General features: G+C 41.1%; 1 protein-coding gene across 1 annotated transcript; it reads left to right on the forward strand.

Annotated features, from left to right (window-relative positions):
• Positions 1–11,810, forward strand: LOC137405562 (uncharacterized). The gene is made up of 3 exons (XM_068091856.1): positions 1–93; positions 11,049–11,142; positions 11,600–11,810. The coding sequence occupies exons 1-3, from the start codon at positions 3–5 to the stop codon at positions 11,727–11,729; spliced, it is 315 nt and encodes a 104-aa protein (XP_067947957.1). The 5' UTR covers positions 1–2; the 3' UTR covers positions 11,730–11,810.
• The last annotated feature ends 7,547 nt before the right edge of the window (positions 11,811–19,357 follow it).

The following is a 19,357-nucleotide window of genomic DNA, read 5'->3' on the forward strand; positions in this document are numbered from 1 at the left end:
TCATGGCTGCTCAGAGTTTAGTTGTGCCTGTTCTGCTGCTGTTGTTAAGCTTCCCCGCTACTTACTCATATGCCTATGCTCGTAAAGATATTGGTATGTATAGTAGTAATCGTATGCATGAGTAGTTAGAGTAGTAATAGTATACATGATTAGTTATAGTAGTAATAGTATACATGATTAGTTATAGTAGTAATAGTATACAGGAGTAGTTATAGGAGTAATAGTATACAGGAGTAGTTATAGTAGTAATAGTATACATGATTAGTTATAGTAGTAATAGTATACATGATTAGTTATAGTAGTAATAGTATACAGGAGTAGTTATAGTAGTAATAGTATACAGGAGTAGTTATAGTAGTAATAGTATACAGGAGTAGTTATAGTAGTAATAGTATACATGATTAGTTATAGTAGTAATAGTATACAGGAGTAGTTATAGTAGTAATAGTATACAGGAGTAGTTATAGTAGTAATAGTATACAAGTGTAATTATAGTAGTGATAGTCTATAGTCTGTAAGAATGACTATAGTAGTGGTAAATGTACTACATGCGCAGTTGTACTAACAGCAGCCATAGAAACAGATTTGTCTCAGGCTTTTTTGAAGATCACTGAGGCTTTTCGGCTCAAGACAACGATATACTAGGTATAGTGGTAGTAATAATAGTAATAGTAGTCTTAGCAGTAGTGATAGAAGCAAAATTAGTAGTAATAGTAGTACTAGTAACAGTAGTAGTAACAGTAGTAGTAATAGTAGTACTAGTAGTAGTAATAGTAGTAGTAACATTAGTAGTAATAGTAGTAATAATAATAGTAGTAGTAAACCCTCTGGCTGTTCCATATACACCTGTACATCTTCTGACAGTTTTCCATTCAAAAAAGCCGTTTGTACATCCATTCGGTGTATCATCATATCTCTCTCAACAGCATCCGATAAGAGTGCTCGCAGAGATGTTTTGTGAATCACAGAGGCGTATGTTTCATCATAATCTACCCCAGCCTTTTGTGCATATCCCTTTGCTACAAGTTGAGCTTTGAATCTACTTATAGACCCATCAGACGAGTGTTTAGCCTTGAAAACCCACTTAGAGCCAATCGCTTTGAGCTCGGGCGGAAGATCAACTAGTTCCCATGTACCATTGCTGATCAGTGATTGATACTCATCATTGCTGGCTTTGATCCAGGCATCCCGATTTGTGCTAGCCTGTGCTTGCGACAAACTAAAGGCTCCACAATGTTGATTGCTGAGTGAGCAGAGTGACCAAGGTTTGTGAAATCATCAATACCAAACCGAACAATGGGTTGAGTGGAACGTGGTGATCGCCTATGTGTAACCGTCGGTGTTGGAGGAGCCTTTTCATTTTCTGATAGGTCAATATTCACTGCTTCAGAGTTGTCTACACTTGGCTTTGACGACTGATTTGGTAAACCGAGCTTGGTTTCATCAAAGGTGACATCACGTCTTACCTCTATTTTTCTAGTGATCAGATCGTAGAGTCTGTAGGCTTTAGACCTAAGGCTATACCACACAAACACCATTGATTCTGCTTTCTCATCGAGTTTACGTCTCAGCTGATCGGGTATGTGAGCATAGGCTAAACATCGAAAAATTTTCACGTGTCCAAGATCAGGTTTTCTGTTGTTCCATTTTTCATAAGGAGTTGTATTCCATTCAAGTGCTCGTGTGGGGAGGCGATTACGAATGTATACCGCGGTCGATATTGCCTCTGCCCAGAATGACTTTGGAAGGTGAGATTCAGAAATTAACAAGCGAGCGACCTCACAAACAGTACGATTAAATCTCTCAGCACAGCCGTTTTGTTGTGGAGAATAGCGAGTGGTGACTTGGTGATGTATACCTTGGGCTGAAAGGTAACTCTCAAACTCATTAGATGTATATTCTCCACCACCATCGTTTCTAAGTGTACCTATAGTCTGACCAGTTTGATTTGTCACTAATGATTCGTAAGTTCTAAACACCTGGAACACGCTAGATTTGTCACGTAAAAAATATATCTGCACATGCCTACTAAAATCATCAATAAATGAAACAAAATACTTGCTACCACCTAAAGATTCATTCTGCATAGGGCCACACACATCCGTATGTACCAATTCAAGAACCTTACTTGATTTAATGCCACGGTCAGTTTGAAATGGACGTCGAGACATTTTACCTTGCACGCAAGCTTCACAGACACCTATTTCACCGGTAACATTGCAACCATTTTTACACCAATGATTCATGTTTTTGAGGCTACTTACGTTTACATGAGCGAGATGTTGATGCCACAGTAGGGAGGAGGACGCGGCAGCATTAGCAGTATGAATAGCAAACTCAACATCAAGATAATATAGCCTGTTTACTACAGATCCTGATGCTATCAACATCTTTCTTTGATTCTTAATCCAGCATCTCGAATGTCCAAACTGTACTATATATCCTTTTTGTGTAGCCGCTTTTACAGAAAATAGATTTCCGTGTAGGTCAGGTATGTGTAGTACATTGTAAAGTGTAGCATGTCTAGTTTTATTTCCATGAATTTTTATTTGCAGCTGAACAATACCTTTTTCGACTACTTGAACTTGAGACCCATCGGCAACAACAACGTACTCAGGTGAATCTAGCTTAAAATAATCACAAAATACAGCTTTATTTTTCGCCATGTGACTGGTAGCACCGCTGTCGATCAGCCATTTTTGAGAGTCAACATCTGTCTCCAATACAGTAAATGCCGATTCATCATCTTTGCTATTATCATCATATGTAGATATTTTGGCCTGGTGTGGATTTGAGTTACTGTTGTAATATCCATGACCTCGTTCTCGGCCGCGACGCGATTCACGGCTCTGATTATAGTTGTTTTTAGTACAACCATTTTGATAATGTTGTTGTGAACTAAGGCTAATCTAGTTCAGTGGGTCCTTAACAAGTAGCTACTTAGCAGGAGACAAAACAAACACGTTAACACTCACCGAGCTTCTAGTCGTAAGAGAGCGATGAGAGGTTTTCTCCCAGCGGTCTCGCGTCTTTCTCGTTTCCGGTCAAGCCGGAGTTCTAGCGAACCGAGTCGATGATATCACATCTCCTTTTGTTTGTTGGATGCCGATCTTTAACAGGAGGTGTTCAGTGGATTCTGAGAAATCCCGTGAGGCCAAACCCTCAGCAGCCTGTATAGCCTGTAGGCGACTACTTGCTGGTCTTCTGCACTCTCAAGTGCACATGGGTAAACATGGGTTTCCCCCAGAGTCCGGTGTATCTGTGAGTAGAGCCTGGTAATTCTACTTTGCTTCTAGGGCGCTTTGGTACTCCGGGTATCCTTGGAAACGCGAGGTTTCGTAAAAGGAGTCTGGGAACTCCTTTAAAAGGGTTGAGAGTCTAGGATCTCTCCAAATGTTGCCAAGAGTCTGGAATCTCTCCGACGTGGCTTCCCACCTTGTGAAGATCACACCGCGCTTTTGCCTGGACCGAGCAACAGGCCCTCGTTGGCAGTGTCCATGTCCTCTCTCTCTCCCGCACAGTCTCCTTCTAGAGAAAGGTCTCTGGCTGCGTTGGTTAGTTCAGCGCGGTCTCCTGTGGACAGGTTTCCGGCCAAAGTCGCCTGTTCAGCACGGTCTCCTGCAAGCAGGTTTCCGGCCACAGTCGCCTGTTCAGCGCGGTCTACTGTCGCGGGGTCTCCAGCTGTGGCGGAGGACGTGGAGCCGCCTCCTTCCAATAGAAGACTTTCTATTTTGAAGTGGTCTCTTCCATCGTTGGAGTCTCCACTAGATGCCTCGCTGCTGTCCTTGGCAGGGGACGGCGGTGGAATGGCAGTAGCTGCAGGTGTTTTCTGAGACGCGAGTGTTTGGGGAGCCACCCGGGGACCAGGGGAGCCAGCCGAGGCTAGGACTTCCCAAAGAGGGCGAACTCTCTCATGCTCCCGCCTCTTTGCGTGGAGCTCATTCTCCCGTCTCTCCAGCTCTTTCGTTTCTGTGTCGTACCGCTTTTTCAGTGCAGCACGTGCTTCTCTGAGGGTCCGCGAGTCTCCCTCAAAATCAGTCTGGGAACCGGAGTCCCCCTGTCATTGTGTGGATGTCTTCCAAGGTGAAGACATCGGTGGCACTCGCAGTCTGTCTGGCTACGGGTGGGTTGTTCGGGGTACGGGATGTCGTGTGCCGCCTGCTCCATCCTTCCTCCCGTCTTTCCACTTTTCGTTGGCCTGAGGCCTGTCCTGTTTTTGAAGGATTACCTGCAGGTACTGAAGGCCTGAAGGGCTTTCCTCCTCTCCTTCTCGACGCGTTCCGGCAGACCTCTACTGTGTGGCCCTTTACTCCACACATATTGCAGACTATGCGGGAGCACCGTTTTCTTTCGTGACCCTCCAGCCTGCACTTTTTGCACCGGACGCGGGTGCACCGGTCGGTTGCATGGGAGGTCTCCCCACATCTCCAGCATCTTGGGCAGTTCTTCCCCAAGTGATCTCCTGACTCCTTGCAGTGTGTATTGGGACACTTCATAATATTGGATCAATGTAGTAGGAATTAGTAATCTACAAAAAGGAGAACACTATTTATAATAGAGGAATCTATCGTGCCTCTTTGTCTTGACAGTCCGACCACTTCTGGTCACTCTGTCACCAGTCTGAGCAACGGGGTTTGCAACCCAGCTGCTACTACTGGTTTGTCCCGCTTCTGCAGGTCTGTCAGGCAAAGCCTCACCCTCTGTTAGGCGGTCAGAAAATAAGGTATCTAAAGCTAAATCACTTTCTACACTATCAGTTATGCTCAGGTTAGCAGGTAGCGTGTTATTGTAACCACCATTGCTGCAGATACCATCACCCCAAGCATTAGTGCCACTGTTATAAGTGTTATCACTACTGGCGTGAGCCTCGTTGTCTATTGCGTCCTCCACATTACCAGTGTTATCTCTAATTGAAGCGGGGGTAGTAGAATTAGGCACCCTAGGGGTTAGCAAAGCGGGAAAAGCTTGTCTATCTACGACCCTTTTACTCACGGCAGCCTTTTCGGCATTTTCCACACTGGTAGGCTGTATGAAAAAATAGTCATCCTCTCTACAATCAGAGTCAGAAAGCACAAATAAATGCTTACAGTTGCGACGAAGGTCGCTCTGTCCTACACGAACCCAATAGCTCTCCGGAGAGCTGTCCGCCCGGACTACAACCCCTTCCTTACCGACATCGGATGGAGCATTAACCCATACCCGCTGCCCCGGTAGGAGGTCTGACAGAGGCTTAGCCCTGTGTTTAGCGTTCCATTTCTTACGCTTAGCCTCTTTGGCTTCGAGTTCTTTATGTTCAAATAGATCGTAGTCTACAACTCGGGGAACAGGTTTTCCTGACGTTGTCCTGATCGATCTAGCAAACATTAACTCGCTCGGGGAGTAACCCGATTTGAGTGGTGTTGATCGGTAATCAAGGAGTGATTTGTCCTTGTCCGTTGACATGTCCCACATCCGTTTGATGGTTTTGGCTGCCCGTTCTGCTAGTCCGTTGGATGGCGCATACCTTGGGCTGCTGGTGGCTATTTGGAAACCCCATGCTTGCGCAAAGTTGCGATATTCCTGGCTAGCAAAACATGGTCCGGTATCACTCCTGACTAATTTTGGCACCCCCAGCCTGGCAAACACCGGCCTCATTGCCTGAATTACAAGACAAGAAGTCTGAGCTTGAATCCGGAGTACTTCAATCCATCTGGAGTAATAATCCATCATGACTAGGTACAAGTTACCTTGATGTTCCATAACATCACACCCAATCTCCAACCAAGGAGTTTCAGGAAGCTGAGCATGCTCCATGGGCTGGTGTTTGATAGAACAGTGTCTAATACAGACATTACATCGAGAGACATAATAGTCTATATCACCACTCATTGAGGGCCACCAAGTGAATTGCCTCATTTTTACTCGCTTCTTTTTGATCCCCTGATGGCTTTCATAGAACCGTGCCAGGTAAATGGGCCTCAACTCACTCGGAATGTAAATTCTGCCTTTAAACAGAATTAGACCCTGGTATCACGTAATTGTATCACGACTACCATACAACTTAGCGAGCTCTGCATCCAATCTCTTTTTGTCTGGCCACCCTTTCGCAAGGTATTCCAAACATTTTCTGGATTTTGTGTCTCGCCGAGTGGCGTCAAACAACTCAGTTTGCCTACACGGGTCTAGCATCTCTGCAACCTGTGTCTCGACGTACTGTTCCACTGCAGAACAGTGACCTATGTTTTCACTGCAGCGGCGCTAGGCCGACTCAGTGTGTCTGCTAAGTACATTTGAGGTTCTGGGGTATAAAAAATTGAATACCCATACCTCATCATCCTCATTTTAAACCGTTGTATCCGCACAGGTAGCTTAGACAGATCTTTGCCACCAAGGATGGAGACTAAAGATTTATGGTCTGTCTCTACCTCGAAATATCGACCTACTAGGTAATAATCGAATTTTTCGCAGGCCCATGTGACTGCCAGAGCTTCTTTTTCGACCATTGCATACCTAGTTTCGACCTCAGTCAATTTGCGTGAAGCGTATTCGAGTGGTTGCCAAGTATTCAGCTTGGTCTGCTGTAATAGCACAGCAGCAAGAGCATACTGGCTTGAATCTGCTGACACGCGATGCAGCTTATTCAAGTCGAATGCACATAGCACAGGGGCTCGTGACAGTTCCCGTTTGATCTGTTCAAAAGCCAACTGTTGACTACTGCCCCACAGTCACATACTGCGCGTTCTCATCACTGCATAAATAGGTATAGCTAAACACGACAAATTTCTAGAAAACTTGCTGAGATAGTTAACCATGCCAATGAAGCGCCTAGCAGCTTTTTTATCTTTTGGGGGATTTAACTGACAAATTGCTTTTACTTTTTCTGGGTCTGGCCTTACACTTTCAGTGCTGACAAGATGGTCCAAGGAATTTGACCGAAGTACAGCCAAATTCACATTTGTCTTCGCGAAGTGTCACTCCAGCAGCTTCGATCTTGGATAGAACCGTTCTCAACCGTTTCCAGTGAGTGGTCTCATCCTTACCGAAGATTAAGACATCATCCATTAGACAGATAACTCCGTCCATCTGGCCTAATATCTTTTCCATGCCCCTTTGGTAATACTCAGGAGCTGACGATATGCCGAAGGGCATTCGTTTAAAGCAATACCTTCCCCATGGAGAGATGAACGCCGTCAGTAGCTTGCTCTTAGGGTCGAGCTTAACTTGCCAAAATCCAGAATTTGCATCAACCTTGGAGAAAATACGACCCTCGGCCAGTTTTGACAACATGTCACTGACCCTTGGGAGTGGATATGTCTCCCTTTTCACCCCTTTATTGAGGTGGGTAAGGCCTACACTCATCCTAATGGAGCCATTAGGTTTTGGAGCTATGGTCAGTCTTGAACACCAATCAGTTGGTTGTTCTACTGACTCAATAACTCCCAGCGCTAACATCTTCTCTATTTCAGCCCTTGCCTTGTCATAAAGACCGGCAGCTATAGGCCTCGGAGAGAAAAGATGATAAGGTTCAGTGTTTTCCTTTAGTTCAATGCTAAACAAGCCTGGCATCGTTCCTAGCCCTTGAAAGAGCCTAGAAAACCCCTTTACTGGATCAAATGCCTCAATGTTTATAGCACTGACAATCGCTAAAAAACCTAAGTCTATAATTTCTTGTGCTCCCAATAAATTTCTATTAGCACCTAGCACCACATGTGCTTTGCAATTAGTGGACTTTTGCTTGCTTTTGATCTTAATATCAGCAACTCCTGCCACACTCAACCTCTTTCCACCTGCGCCAACCAAAATTGTGGAACTAGGAGAGAGTGGCAAGTTCAAAGACTTTTGAGTTCCCTCTGTCAACACAGTGAAATCCGTCCCAGTGTCTAGACAAAAAGGAACATCTTGGCCATGGACCAAGAGCGCGAGTCTGAAATCATCAGCCAGTTAACTAGAGTCCCGGTTAGAGACTATCCTAACCTTTTTATCGCTATTGCAGTCTTTCCCTGATTTAAAGGGGCACTCGCTCTCCGCATGATATTTGCCGTCACATGTACGGCACTTGCTTGGTCTGCCGCATGCATCTGCCATGTGTTGTCAAGTTTCTTGCAAACATTGCATCTAACTTGGGGGCAATCTCTAACAAAGTGATCCACTGCGCCACACTCATAACAACAGTCGTCGCTTCTCCGGTAGGAAGAGTCACGGCACCTCCGCCGGTAACTATTCCTGCCTACATGGTCCTTAGGGTCGTCTGAATCGCTGTTAACACTATAACGGCGATAGCGATAACATCCTTCGTGGCTACTTTCCCGGCTGTTAGAGCCGCCTTTGTAGCCACTACGATGCCTAAAGCGTTCCTGACTACCCTCACGGCTGCTAGAGCCGCACCCGTAGCCATCATAACGCCCTTGACGTCCACGATCCTTGTAGCCGTCACTGCTACCATCCCTTCTCTTTCGCCAACAGTCTCGGTCCTCTCGCTTCCGTACCTCGCCAACCTCCTGTTTGACACGCTGCCGTGCCCCAGCCCCACCGCCTGTCACCTCCGAAGAGACACGAGCCCCTGGGGTGGGCACTGCAGCATCCTGTGTTGCACTAAGTTGGGCGGCAGCAGGTCGAGTCGAACTAGACTCCGCCACGATCATCTCTGAAGCCTCTTGCGCTACATTTCTGGTTCGAAGAAGGTTCGTCAACCTCTCCCAATCCAGATCATTTTGGGCCATTAATTCCCTACTCAATTTTATATCGCGCAGTCCATTCACGGCAATGACTAGGGCAAAGCTCCTATGTGAATCGTCATTCCTACCAAAATCGAGCTACCTACTGAGCCGTTCTACTCTGAGGAGAAAATCTGTCATCTTCTCCCGCAAGTTGTCTCGCAGAAACAAACTTTTGGGTCTTGACGTAGACATTTTCCTATCGTTCATAATGCCCTCTCAGCAGGCTCCTAGCCTGGTTGAATGTTGAGTCCGGGTTATTGGACTCAAAACCCAACGATCTTAGGGTTTCCCTACCCTCTTGGCCTATGGCTATTAAGAGTGCTAGCAATTGAGCCCTAGGAGTGAAGTTGGGGACCACGACGGCCTCCCCCTCCACCGTAGCCTCACTATCCCCCATCTCAAAGTCCTTCATTTCCATACATAGTGTAAACTCTTCGCTAAACTTTTTCCAACTACCGAATACATCAGTAGCCAAAATCTTTAGTGCAGGCAAGCTAGCAAAAATACTTGCACCCACCCTTCTTCCAGCCATAATTCTATTTTAATTCAAAAAATTACAATAGAATCTACTGAGCAGTATCAATAGCAGAACGGTCAACTGAAATCCGTTCGTGTATCTATGGTTTCACTACACCGCAATGCACCTCGCTGAGCGTCTATACCTACACCAAAATTGTCCAACACGATTCAATTCACTATACTCACCTCCTTTGACACTACACTATCGTACAACTTAGCTCAACACAAACGTTTTACACTTCTCCTGTAAGTAAACACTTGTGGTACCATGTGAACTAAGGCTAATCTAATTCAGTGGGTCCTTAACAAGTAGCTACTTAGCAGGAGACAAAACAAACACTTTAACACTCACCGAGCTTCTAGTCGTAAGAGAGCGATGAGAGGTTTTCTCCCAGAGGTCTCGCGTCTTTCTCGTTTCCGGTCAAGCCGGAGTTCTTGTGAGCCGAGTCGATGATATCACAGTTGTAAAGACCCACAGATATAGCAGCCTTTGGATTGTTGCTGACGATGTTTAAAGCGGTTACTTGCTGACAGTAGAGCAGTGTCAGAGTTCGCTTTAGACCTGACACCACCAGAATCGCTGGCTGGAGTCAGTGCTCTTTGTTCCCTTTTTTGTTCTTCATTAAGCAGTGTTTGTGTGGCGAACTGTAAAGTTATATCGTCACCGCGAGCCTTGAGTGCAGTCACTACCGTTGAATAGCTTTCCGGGAGGCTTCCAAGTAGAGTCACCACCTGGTCTTCCTCGCTAATATTAGCCTTAATAGCTGCAAGTTTATCAGTGATAGCTTTCATGTGACGTAGGTGGTCTTCAATTGATGAACCTTCGCTCATAACAGTCCTAAAGTATCGTTTCTTGAGAAATAATTTATTTGCCAGTGTATCACATTTAAAGTGAGCTCTGAGCTTGTTCCACGCAACTCCTGGGTCCTCACATTCACTGATAAGATAAATAAGACTATCACTCACAGAAAGCACCATGTGGGAAAAAGCTTTGCTTGACTTCTTTTTGTACTCGGCTTTAGCGGCAGCGTTAGCATCATCCTCCAGAGTAATGGTTCCATCCACATATCCAAATAAGTCCTTAGCTATGACTAGGTGTTTGAGTTTGAACTTCCATGTGGCATAGTTATCAGTGTTCAGCTTATCTATAGTCCAGCCTTTCTCATCCATAGTTCTTTGATAATATTTAATGGGTTGACTGGGCCCATAACCTGTTGTTTAGAGACTTTGAACGTTCAGTTTATTGACAGAAACTTTATTAGCTGTGTTCATCTTGACAGTTGTGAACAAAGAGAAGGTATTATGAAAAGGCTATTGTAACAAAAGGCAGAAAGCTTTCAGAAAGCACAACGAGATAGCTTTTAAAACCATGAAGCTGCTATTATTACAATATATCTCTCACGGTATCGCTGACAGGTTAGCTCCACGGCAGGTTCTTTATTGCCACTAAGATCACCGTGGCCCTGATCATTACCGGATATGGTCACATTACCAATAGATGTACTAGTAGCTGTACTAATAGCAGTACTCACAACTGTACTCAAAGCAGCAATAATGAAATTTCCAGTAGCAGTACTAGCAGAAATGCTAGTAGCGGAACCATTATCATTACCTATGACCGTACTAGGAACAAGACTAATCCATGTACTGGCAGCACTATTAGCACTAATAGTAGTTGTACTGAGAGTAAGATTAGTGGTTGCACTAGCCAGGCATACTACAGGCTATGGTAGTTGCGGTACTAGCACATTAGTGGTCCATGTAGATGTGAGTCAGTTGTCTGGCAGTTTGGGAAATCCTTATCAACTTTTAAGTTGTGCTGCCTGTTTTCAGTCTGCCAGAACAATACTAAGTACACAGAATGGAGGAACATGAAGTGTGAGATGTGCTCTTGCACAGGTGAAAATTCTATGTGGAGTTGTGTTGGGTGAGTTTCATTGACTTTTCATAGAACAGATAATACTGTTGATAGTAAGCTACGGTTAAAAAACCATATTCTTGTGAAAAGAAAATACATCTCTGTTAGCTCTAGCATTCTTGTCTATTTTCAAAACCTAACTATTAGAAGCTTATATCAAAAACATTTTAATACTTGTTGTCTCATGGAAACTTTTTATCTTAGCGTTAACAGTATAACAAAAATTATGTATTGGATTATGTGTTAACTTATGGATAATGGATTACTTGCTAATTAAGTTAAACATCATTTTATTTCAATAATTTGTGTTCCATTTTAAGGAAATAGTGTAACATCCTGGTACTTCAGGACGAAGTGCTGGAATTGTTGCAAAGTGTGAACGCTCTTTGCCTGCAAAATTATATTTTTCTGGTCCGCATTTTCTGTGTTGTAAGCAAGATTCTAATTTGATGCTGAAATTTTTTAGATGTTCTGTGTTATATCTCCCACTTACACAGGAACAAATAGACAGAGGATGTTATGCGAAATGGGTAGAGAAAACTCCCTTCCTACGATACCCGGAGTGCTGCAGAAAATACATACATTGCCCAGAATAGTCAAACAGCAATGCATGCAAATTATTTTGCTAATAAAGAACTATTTTTGTTGTACTAGCAGACTATAAGTGCTCATTCAACATGTACATGTAGTTTTATCTTTCAAAATAAAATGTTGCTAAATTAGCATATTTTAATCCGGCATAATTGATTTAGATTCGTAAACAAAACCATTCTTCATACTTCTGTCTAATTATTTATTTATGTAAGCATTGTTCCAACTGACAGGCCTATTGATTTTACAACAACGCGGAAATTGTTTGATGTGGTGATCCCTCCAGAAGAGGTGAATTTCCAGTATCTGAATAACATAAACTCTACAGCAACAGGAGAGAATAGACCTTGATTTAGTAGGGACGGTAGAACGGTTCACTCAACTGAGAGTGTTTACAGTTTATTCATGTCTACTAGCGACTGTTCTCAAGTGACAGGTGTTTGGTTTACTAAACTAGGACATAGCCTACTGTAACCTTATGCTGTTCTCTACCATAAACTTTGAAAGAGCAGGCAAACAATTCCATGATTGACTCAAATGTATATATTTAGTTCTCAGACTCATTTCCCAGGCTTATCTACATTAGGTGATTTGAATCATTGGTTTTCCCTCCCAGTTATGCAACAAAGTAATGCTTATTATCCATGACTATAACAAATGATAACACTGACATGCCATGGCTAATGGGTACACAGCTTTTCAAAAGTCGACCATGTCCAGTAAAACCCTTCTTCTGGAAGAGTTTACTTTCTCGAAGGTGAAGAAGGAACTCTTTTCTCACCTTCTGGAAGGAAATGTTTTTGATTTATCTTTTTATAATTATACAACCCACAATTAGAAATGCAGCATACTACAGACAAGAGAACTAGTAGCCCCTCTTACGAATATTTGGCTTTAAAGGGTTGTTTGGAGCAGACAACTTCAGATGTTATACACAACTGAGCTACCATAAGCTATCCATCAAACATGACTTCCAGTAACTTAGCAACCAGCAATTACTTTCACACCACGAATAGAATCTAACAATTCATGCACGAAAATCGTACAACTCTTTGCACTGCAGGTTTCAAGCAAAACAGGATCTTCCAACTGACGCCAACAAAAATTAACACAATGTACACATATATGTACTTTAAATGCATTGCTACATAAACATATGGCAAAGATTGCAGGTTTGAAATATATTACGTTTAGAAAGGAATGATAATATTTGCATCAGAATAAGTTGTACATTAAAAGGCTACAGCGAAGTACAGAGAAAGCCTACAGCGAAGTACAGAGAAAGCCTACAGCGAAGTACAGTGAAAGCTCAAGAAGGAATTATGTAATATCCTGGCACTTCAGGGTGAATTCTTTTGAGATAGATTTTATATATTATCGATATTATTATATATTATAGATTATTATTATATAATAAGGTAAGTTGGTAAGTATAAATGGTAAGTCTACCAAACCTGGAGCATAATTTATCTAGCTCCAAGCCACTCGGCATCAAGAAGAAATAAATTATGCAATCAGAGCGTCATAGTAGATATTCATCCATCTGGAGTTATCTTCTACATTCCTACAGACAATACATTTACAAGTTTTTCATGCCCAGTATGCTAATAGGGAACGGAAAGTAAACTTCAGTCATCTTCTGACAGTATGCAGCTCTATGAATAGCTTTATAGGATTTATGTTTATGACTACTCCCACTCCCACAGACAACTACTTCATATGTTGATCTAAATCTGGTTTTCTAGCTCAATATGGATCAAGGGTGCACAACTCCTAAAACATGTCAAATTTAAAAACCTTTTACCGTATGCATATTCTTTTTTGATTTTTTACCCTCTTAATGTGAATATTCTGTAAGTAAGTGCTTTGGACTTATTATCGCTCAAAAATATATAAATTCCACAAACTGTAGAGCAGGCAACCATAAATAGGAGAGCAAGTAAATTAACAGTCACCCCTTAACAGAAAAGTTAGTATGCTGCAAGACTTTTCAGCATGTTTAAATCTTTGTATGTTGAAGCACATATTTTTATATGATCAGACTTTAGTTTGTTTACTTTGCTCTAAAGAAATTACAATAAATATTTATGCAATTATATAGACCATAGAAACAAGCGCAGTATGTAAAATTACACACAACACTAAACTAAATTATTTCAAGAAAAGCAATAATAATGAATAACAATAAGATTTTATGGACTCCTTGCTGTCATAATAAAGATAGATAAATGATGACATAGGAGACGCACTAGGGCTGAAATGGAGGTGGTGATAGAGTTATGGAGTTATTCTCTCTTAGATTCTATGAGCTGTAAAGTAACCTGACTTACTTATACTCTCATTTGATATACTTTACATAGTATCTTTACTTATCTCTGCTTACATTTCTTACCGTCTTATTATTTGCAGGTTTTCTTTTTTTCAGATCATCTTCACTCCCGCCATCAGAATAAGTATTTATTCTGAGAGAGGAGAAAGAGAGAAGAAAGGAGAAAGAGAGAGGAGAAAGAGAGAGAAGAAGAGAGAGAGGGAGGAGAGAAAGGGAGAGAGAGAAAGGGAGAGAAAGGGAGAGAGAGGGAGAGAGAGGGAGAGAGAGAGAGGGAGGGAGAGAGAGGGAGAGAGAGGGAGAGAGAGGGAGAGAGAGAAAGAGAGAAGGAGAGAGAGAGGTAGGAGAGAAAGGGAGAGAGAGAAAGAGAGAGAAAGGGAGAGAGAGAGAGGGAGAGAGAGGGAGAGAGAGGGAGAGAGAGGGAGAGAGAGGGAGAGAGAGAGAGAAAGAGAGTGGTGGTTTGGTTGCGTTTTGGTATGGATTTTGCCGAATAGCATATTGGCATATTTGTGTTTTCGACGTATTCAGCGTACCAGCTGCCAAATTTGAATTTCGAGAAACATTTGAATTCTGAAATAAATTTTTGTTGATATCATAGCAAAAAATGTTTTATGGCGTAGACGAAAAAACCATCAGTCCCACATCGCAAGGGGAAAATTTGTATGGTGTGGGTGCAAAAACAATAGCTTCCAAATCGCAAGACATTTTGATGTGGAACCATATTACAGGGTCACGGTATAACAGGGTCATCGTAACTGGAGGGCGCACAATGTAATAAAAACTGCACATTTGGCCTGTGCAATCACGAAAAGCATCTACATTATATGGTGAAAACGATGAAACTGACAAGAACAGCTTTGTCTTGCGGTTATGCGGGCTTGTTTATAGACTTACGAGTTTAATGTTGCGAGTTCAAATCCAGTACAAAGGTGATTTTTCGCTGCTAAAACTTTATCGCTATAACTGGACAGACGAACGACAGACAGACAAACGTTAATATTTATATATCTAGATACACACTTTTATCTGATTTAGTAACAACTGACTACAAACTAAGTTTCAAATCGTTTTGGAACTCAATTCAAAACCAAACTGACTTTTTTACAAACAGCAAATAAAAGATATGAAAGTGTGAGAAATAACATATGTTTTGTATCTAAGTCATTCATTGAGTGGATGACACAACAGGTGCAGTCAATATAGGATCATGGCCACTCAGAATTTAGTTGTATCCACTCTGCTAGTGTTGTTAAGCTTCCCTGCTACCTATTCATATGCCTATATTGGTGAAGATATTGGTACGTATAGTAGCGATGGTGTGCACGAGTAGTTATAGTAGTAGTAGTCTACAGTAGTAGTATACAGAAGTTATAGTAGTAATAGCATACATGAGTAGTTATAGGAGTAATAGTCCACAGGAGTAGCTATAGGAGTAATAGCCTACAGGAATAGTTATAGTAGTAATAGTATACAGTAGTAGTATACCGAAGTTATAGTAGTAATAGCATACATGAGTAGTTATAGGAGTAATAGTCTACAGGAGTGGTTATAGTAGTAGTAGTATACAGGAGAAGCTATAGGAGTAATAGTTTGCAGGAATAGTTATTGTAATAACAGTCTACAGGAGTAGTTATAACAGTAATAGTCTACAGAAGTAGTTGTAGTAGTAATAGTCTACAGGAGTAGTTATTGTAGTAATAGTACACAGGAAGAGTTATAGTAGTAGTAGTATACAGGAGAAGTTATAGGAGTAATGTTCTACAAGAGTAGTTGTACTAGTGGTAGTAGTATACAGAAGTTATAAAAGTAATAGTCTGCTGGAATAGTTATTGTAATAATAGTCTACAGGAGTAGTTATAGCAGTAATAGTCTACAGAAGTAGTTATAGCAGTAATAGTCTACAGGAGTAGTTATAGTAGTAATAGTATAAAGGAGAAGTTATAGTAGTAATAGTATACAGGGTTATTTATAGTAGTAATAGTCTACAGGAATAGTTACAGTAGTAATAGTCTGCAGGAGTAGTTATGGTAGTAATAGTCTATAGGAAAAGTTATAGTTGTAATAAATAAGCTACATGCACAGTTGTGTCAGTTGTAGTAACAGCAATAATAAAAACAGATTTGTATCATGCTCTTCTGAAGAGCGCTCAAGCTTTTGGCTCAAGGTAGCGGTATACTAGTAGTAGTAATATTAATAGTAGTAGTAGTAGTAACAGTAGTAGTAATAGCACATGTAGTAGTAACAGTAGTAAGAATAATAGTAGTAGTAGCAGTAATAGTAAGATTAGTTATAGAAGTATTAGTGGCAGTGAGAGTAGCAGTAGTAACAGTCTTTTAAACTGCTCCTTCACTCAGTTTATGCTTATATATATAAATACTGTACACTAAATAATCTAAAGTTTGTGACATACTTGTTTATATCTTACATGTTATCATTACAGGTCAGCTCTGTGACAGGTTCTTTATCGCCACTAGGATCACTTTGGGGATGATTGTCCATTGATACCTGATATGTTCACAGTACTAGTAAATGCACTCAAAGTAGCACTAGTGACATTTCCAGTAGCAGTACTAGCAGAAATGCTAGTAGCGGAACCATTATCATTACCTATGACAGTACTAAGAACAAGACTAGCCGCAGTTGTGGCAGTACTATTAGCACTACTAATAGTTGTGCTAGTAGCAGTACTTGTGGCTGTACTATCTGGCATACCAGAGGTCATGGTAGTAGCGGTATTGGCACATTGCTGGTCCATGTGGATGTGAGTCAGTTGCCTGGCAGTTTGGGAAATCCTTTTTATTAACTCAGTTAATACCGCTTGCTTTTCAGTTTGCCAGAACAATACTGACTACACAGAATGGAAGAACATGGAGTGTGAGATGTGCTATTGCATAGGTCGAGATTCCCTGTTGAGTTGTGCTGGGTGAGTTCCATTGACTTTTTGTAAAACAGATAATGCTGTTGATAGTAAACTGCGGTATAAAAGTGATGTCCCATGAAAGCAAAATATTCCTTAGCTTTGGCAATAATATATATTACATAATATTATATATTACGTAAACCATCTTACAACCTAACTGCTAAAAGCTCATGTCAGAAATACAATTAATACTCATCATTTTAGGAAACTTTCTATATTAATGTTAACAGTATACCACAAATCGTTTATTGGATTATGTTTTATTATTTTAGCTAATGTTTTTCTATTTCCATAATTTTGCTCTGTTTTAAGAAAAGTATAACATACTGGCACTTCCTGATGAAATACTGGAATTGCTGCAGAGTGTAAAACCTCTTCCTAAAACATATTTTCCTGTTCTCTATTTTCTACACTGTAAGCAACATTTTAATTTAGTGCTGAACTGTTTCAGGTGTGGAGTGGCATATATCCCGCTTACACAGGAACAAATAGACAGAGGATGTGAAGTAAAACAAGTGGAGAAAACACCCTTTCTACGATACCCAGAATGCTGCAGAAAATACATACACTGCCCAGAATAGTCAAACAACGATGCATGCAAATTATTTTGCTACTAAAGACCTATTACTGGTGTACTAACAGGCTCTAAGTGCACATTTCCGTTTTGTCTTTCAAAAATAAAAAGTTGTTAAATTAATATAATTTTATTTGACTCCATTATAATAGGCTGAAAGGTGTGTAAACAAAACCATTCTTCATAACTCTGTCTGATTATTTATCTATGTAAGCATAGTTTCAACTTACCGACCTTGAAACAGCTAGTTCAAAATTGTTTAATGGGGTGACGAATCCAGCGGTGGTAAATTTGCAGTATCTACGTTAAAATCAACCATCTCGCACCAAACCAGCCAGCAACAGGAGAGAATAGATGTTGATTTTGTGTGGGTGATGTAATGGTTCTCACTCAACTGAAAGTGTTTTCAGTTTATTCATGTCCACTAATAACACTTATCATGTGACAGGTACATAGTCTGCAAACCTAGGACAGCCTAACCTTACGCCATTCTCCACTATTAGCCCTGCAAGAGCAGGCAAACAGTTCCATGAATAGCTCAAATGTGTTTAGCTTTTGGCTTATTTTCCACACACGAGGTGCTCTAGATGGTTGGTTTTCCTTCTCATTCATGTAACAGAGTAACAGAGATGGTATATTCCACCCGCTTACATGATCATCGGTAACATTATTATTTATTACCCACAATTAAGTGCACCCTCGCATTGACACACCATGGCTAATGGGTACACAGCTTCTCAAAAGCCAACCATATCAAGTAAACCTTTTCTTCCTCACCTGGAAGGAAGTGCTTTTGATTTTGTCTTTTCATAATTAATGCATCCTACAATTAGCAGTGCAGCCAACCATAGGCAAGGGAAATAGTAGCCCCTCTTACGAATATTTAGCTTTAAAGGGTTGTTTGGAGCAGACAACTTCAGATGTTATACACAACTGATCTACCGTAAGCTATCCATCAAACATGACTTCCAGTAACTTAGCAACCAGCAAGCACTTTCACACCAGGAATAGAATCTAGCAATTCATGCACAAAAATCGTACAACTCTGTGCACTGCAGGCTTTAATGGTTGACGTGCAACAAAATTCACATTACAGTTATTTGGTATCAAAAGATTCACTATGTCTTACTCTGCTGTGTTGTAGGTGCAAAATATGTGGAAATGTGATTACAAGCTCTTAAAAGCTCAAAAACGAAAAGCCGCCGTAGATTGGAATCAGTTTATTTATCTGACGTAGTCATTACATTTGGTTATTGTTTTGTCACGTGATGTTCTCACGTAAATTGAAAGGCCAATAAAAGGCTTGATATAAAACTTCTCGTAGCACTAGTTTATGACAAACACTTTGAATTTTACCGAAGACCCTGTATCAAATATAGATGCTCGCTACTTTTTACGACAGTTTTGTTTCGGCTTGATCTAATTGTCTAGTCGTAATCTGATACTAGGTAGGTATGATAGATAAGTATGGGTTACTATATCTGTAACCAATACTTTGCAAATAACTTCTGCAGCATTTTCCGATTATCACAGGTGACCAACAGACTCGTCATGATTATCAGACAATGATATGTACTCCTTCGAGGTAAGGTTAAAAAAATAAGTGAATTTTTACGGTAAGCTATAAGATATCAATGCTGAAAGTGACATCATTACAATGACGATAAAACAGATGCGTAAGAACAATAGACATGGTTTTATTGAATGCGTGAAGTATATTCGTGAAAATATTTCGACGAATGAGATTGCGTGAAAGTGTAAACAGAAGCGATCTTGTACAACTACGTCCCATTTGAGCTGTTTTGGAAAGAGA

This window comes from Watersipora subatra, chromosome 10, assembly GCF_963576615.1.
Source record: "Watersipora subatra chromosome 10, tzWatSuba1.1, whole genome shotgun sequence".
In the NCBI taxonomy this organism is placed as follows: Eukaryota; Metazoa; Bryozoa; class Gymnolaemata; order Cheilostomatida; family Watersiporidae; genus Watersipora; species Watersipora subatra.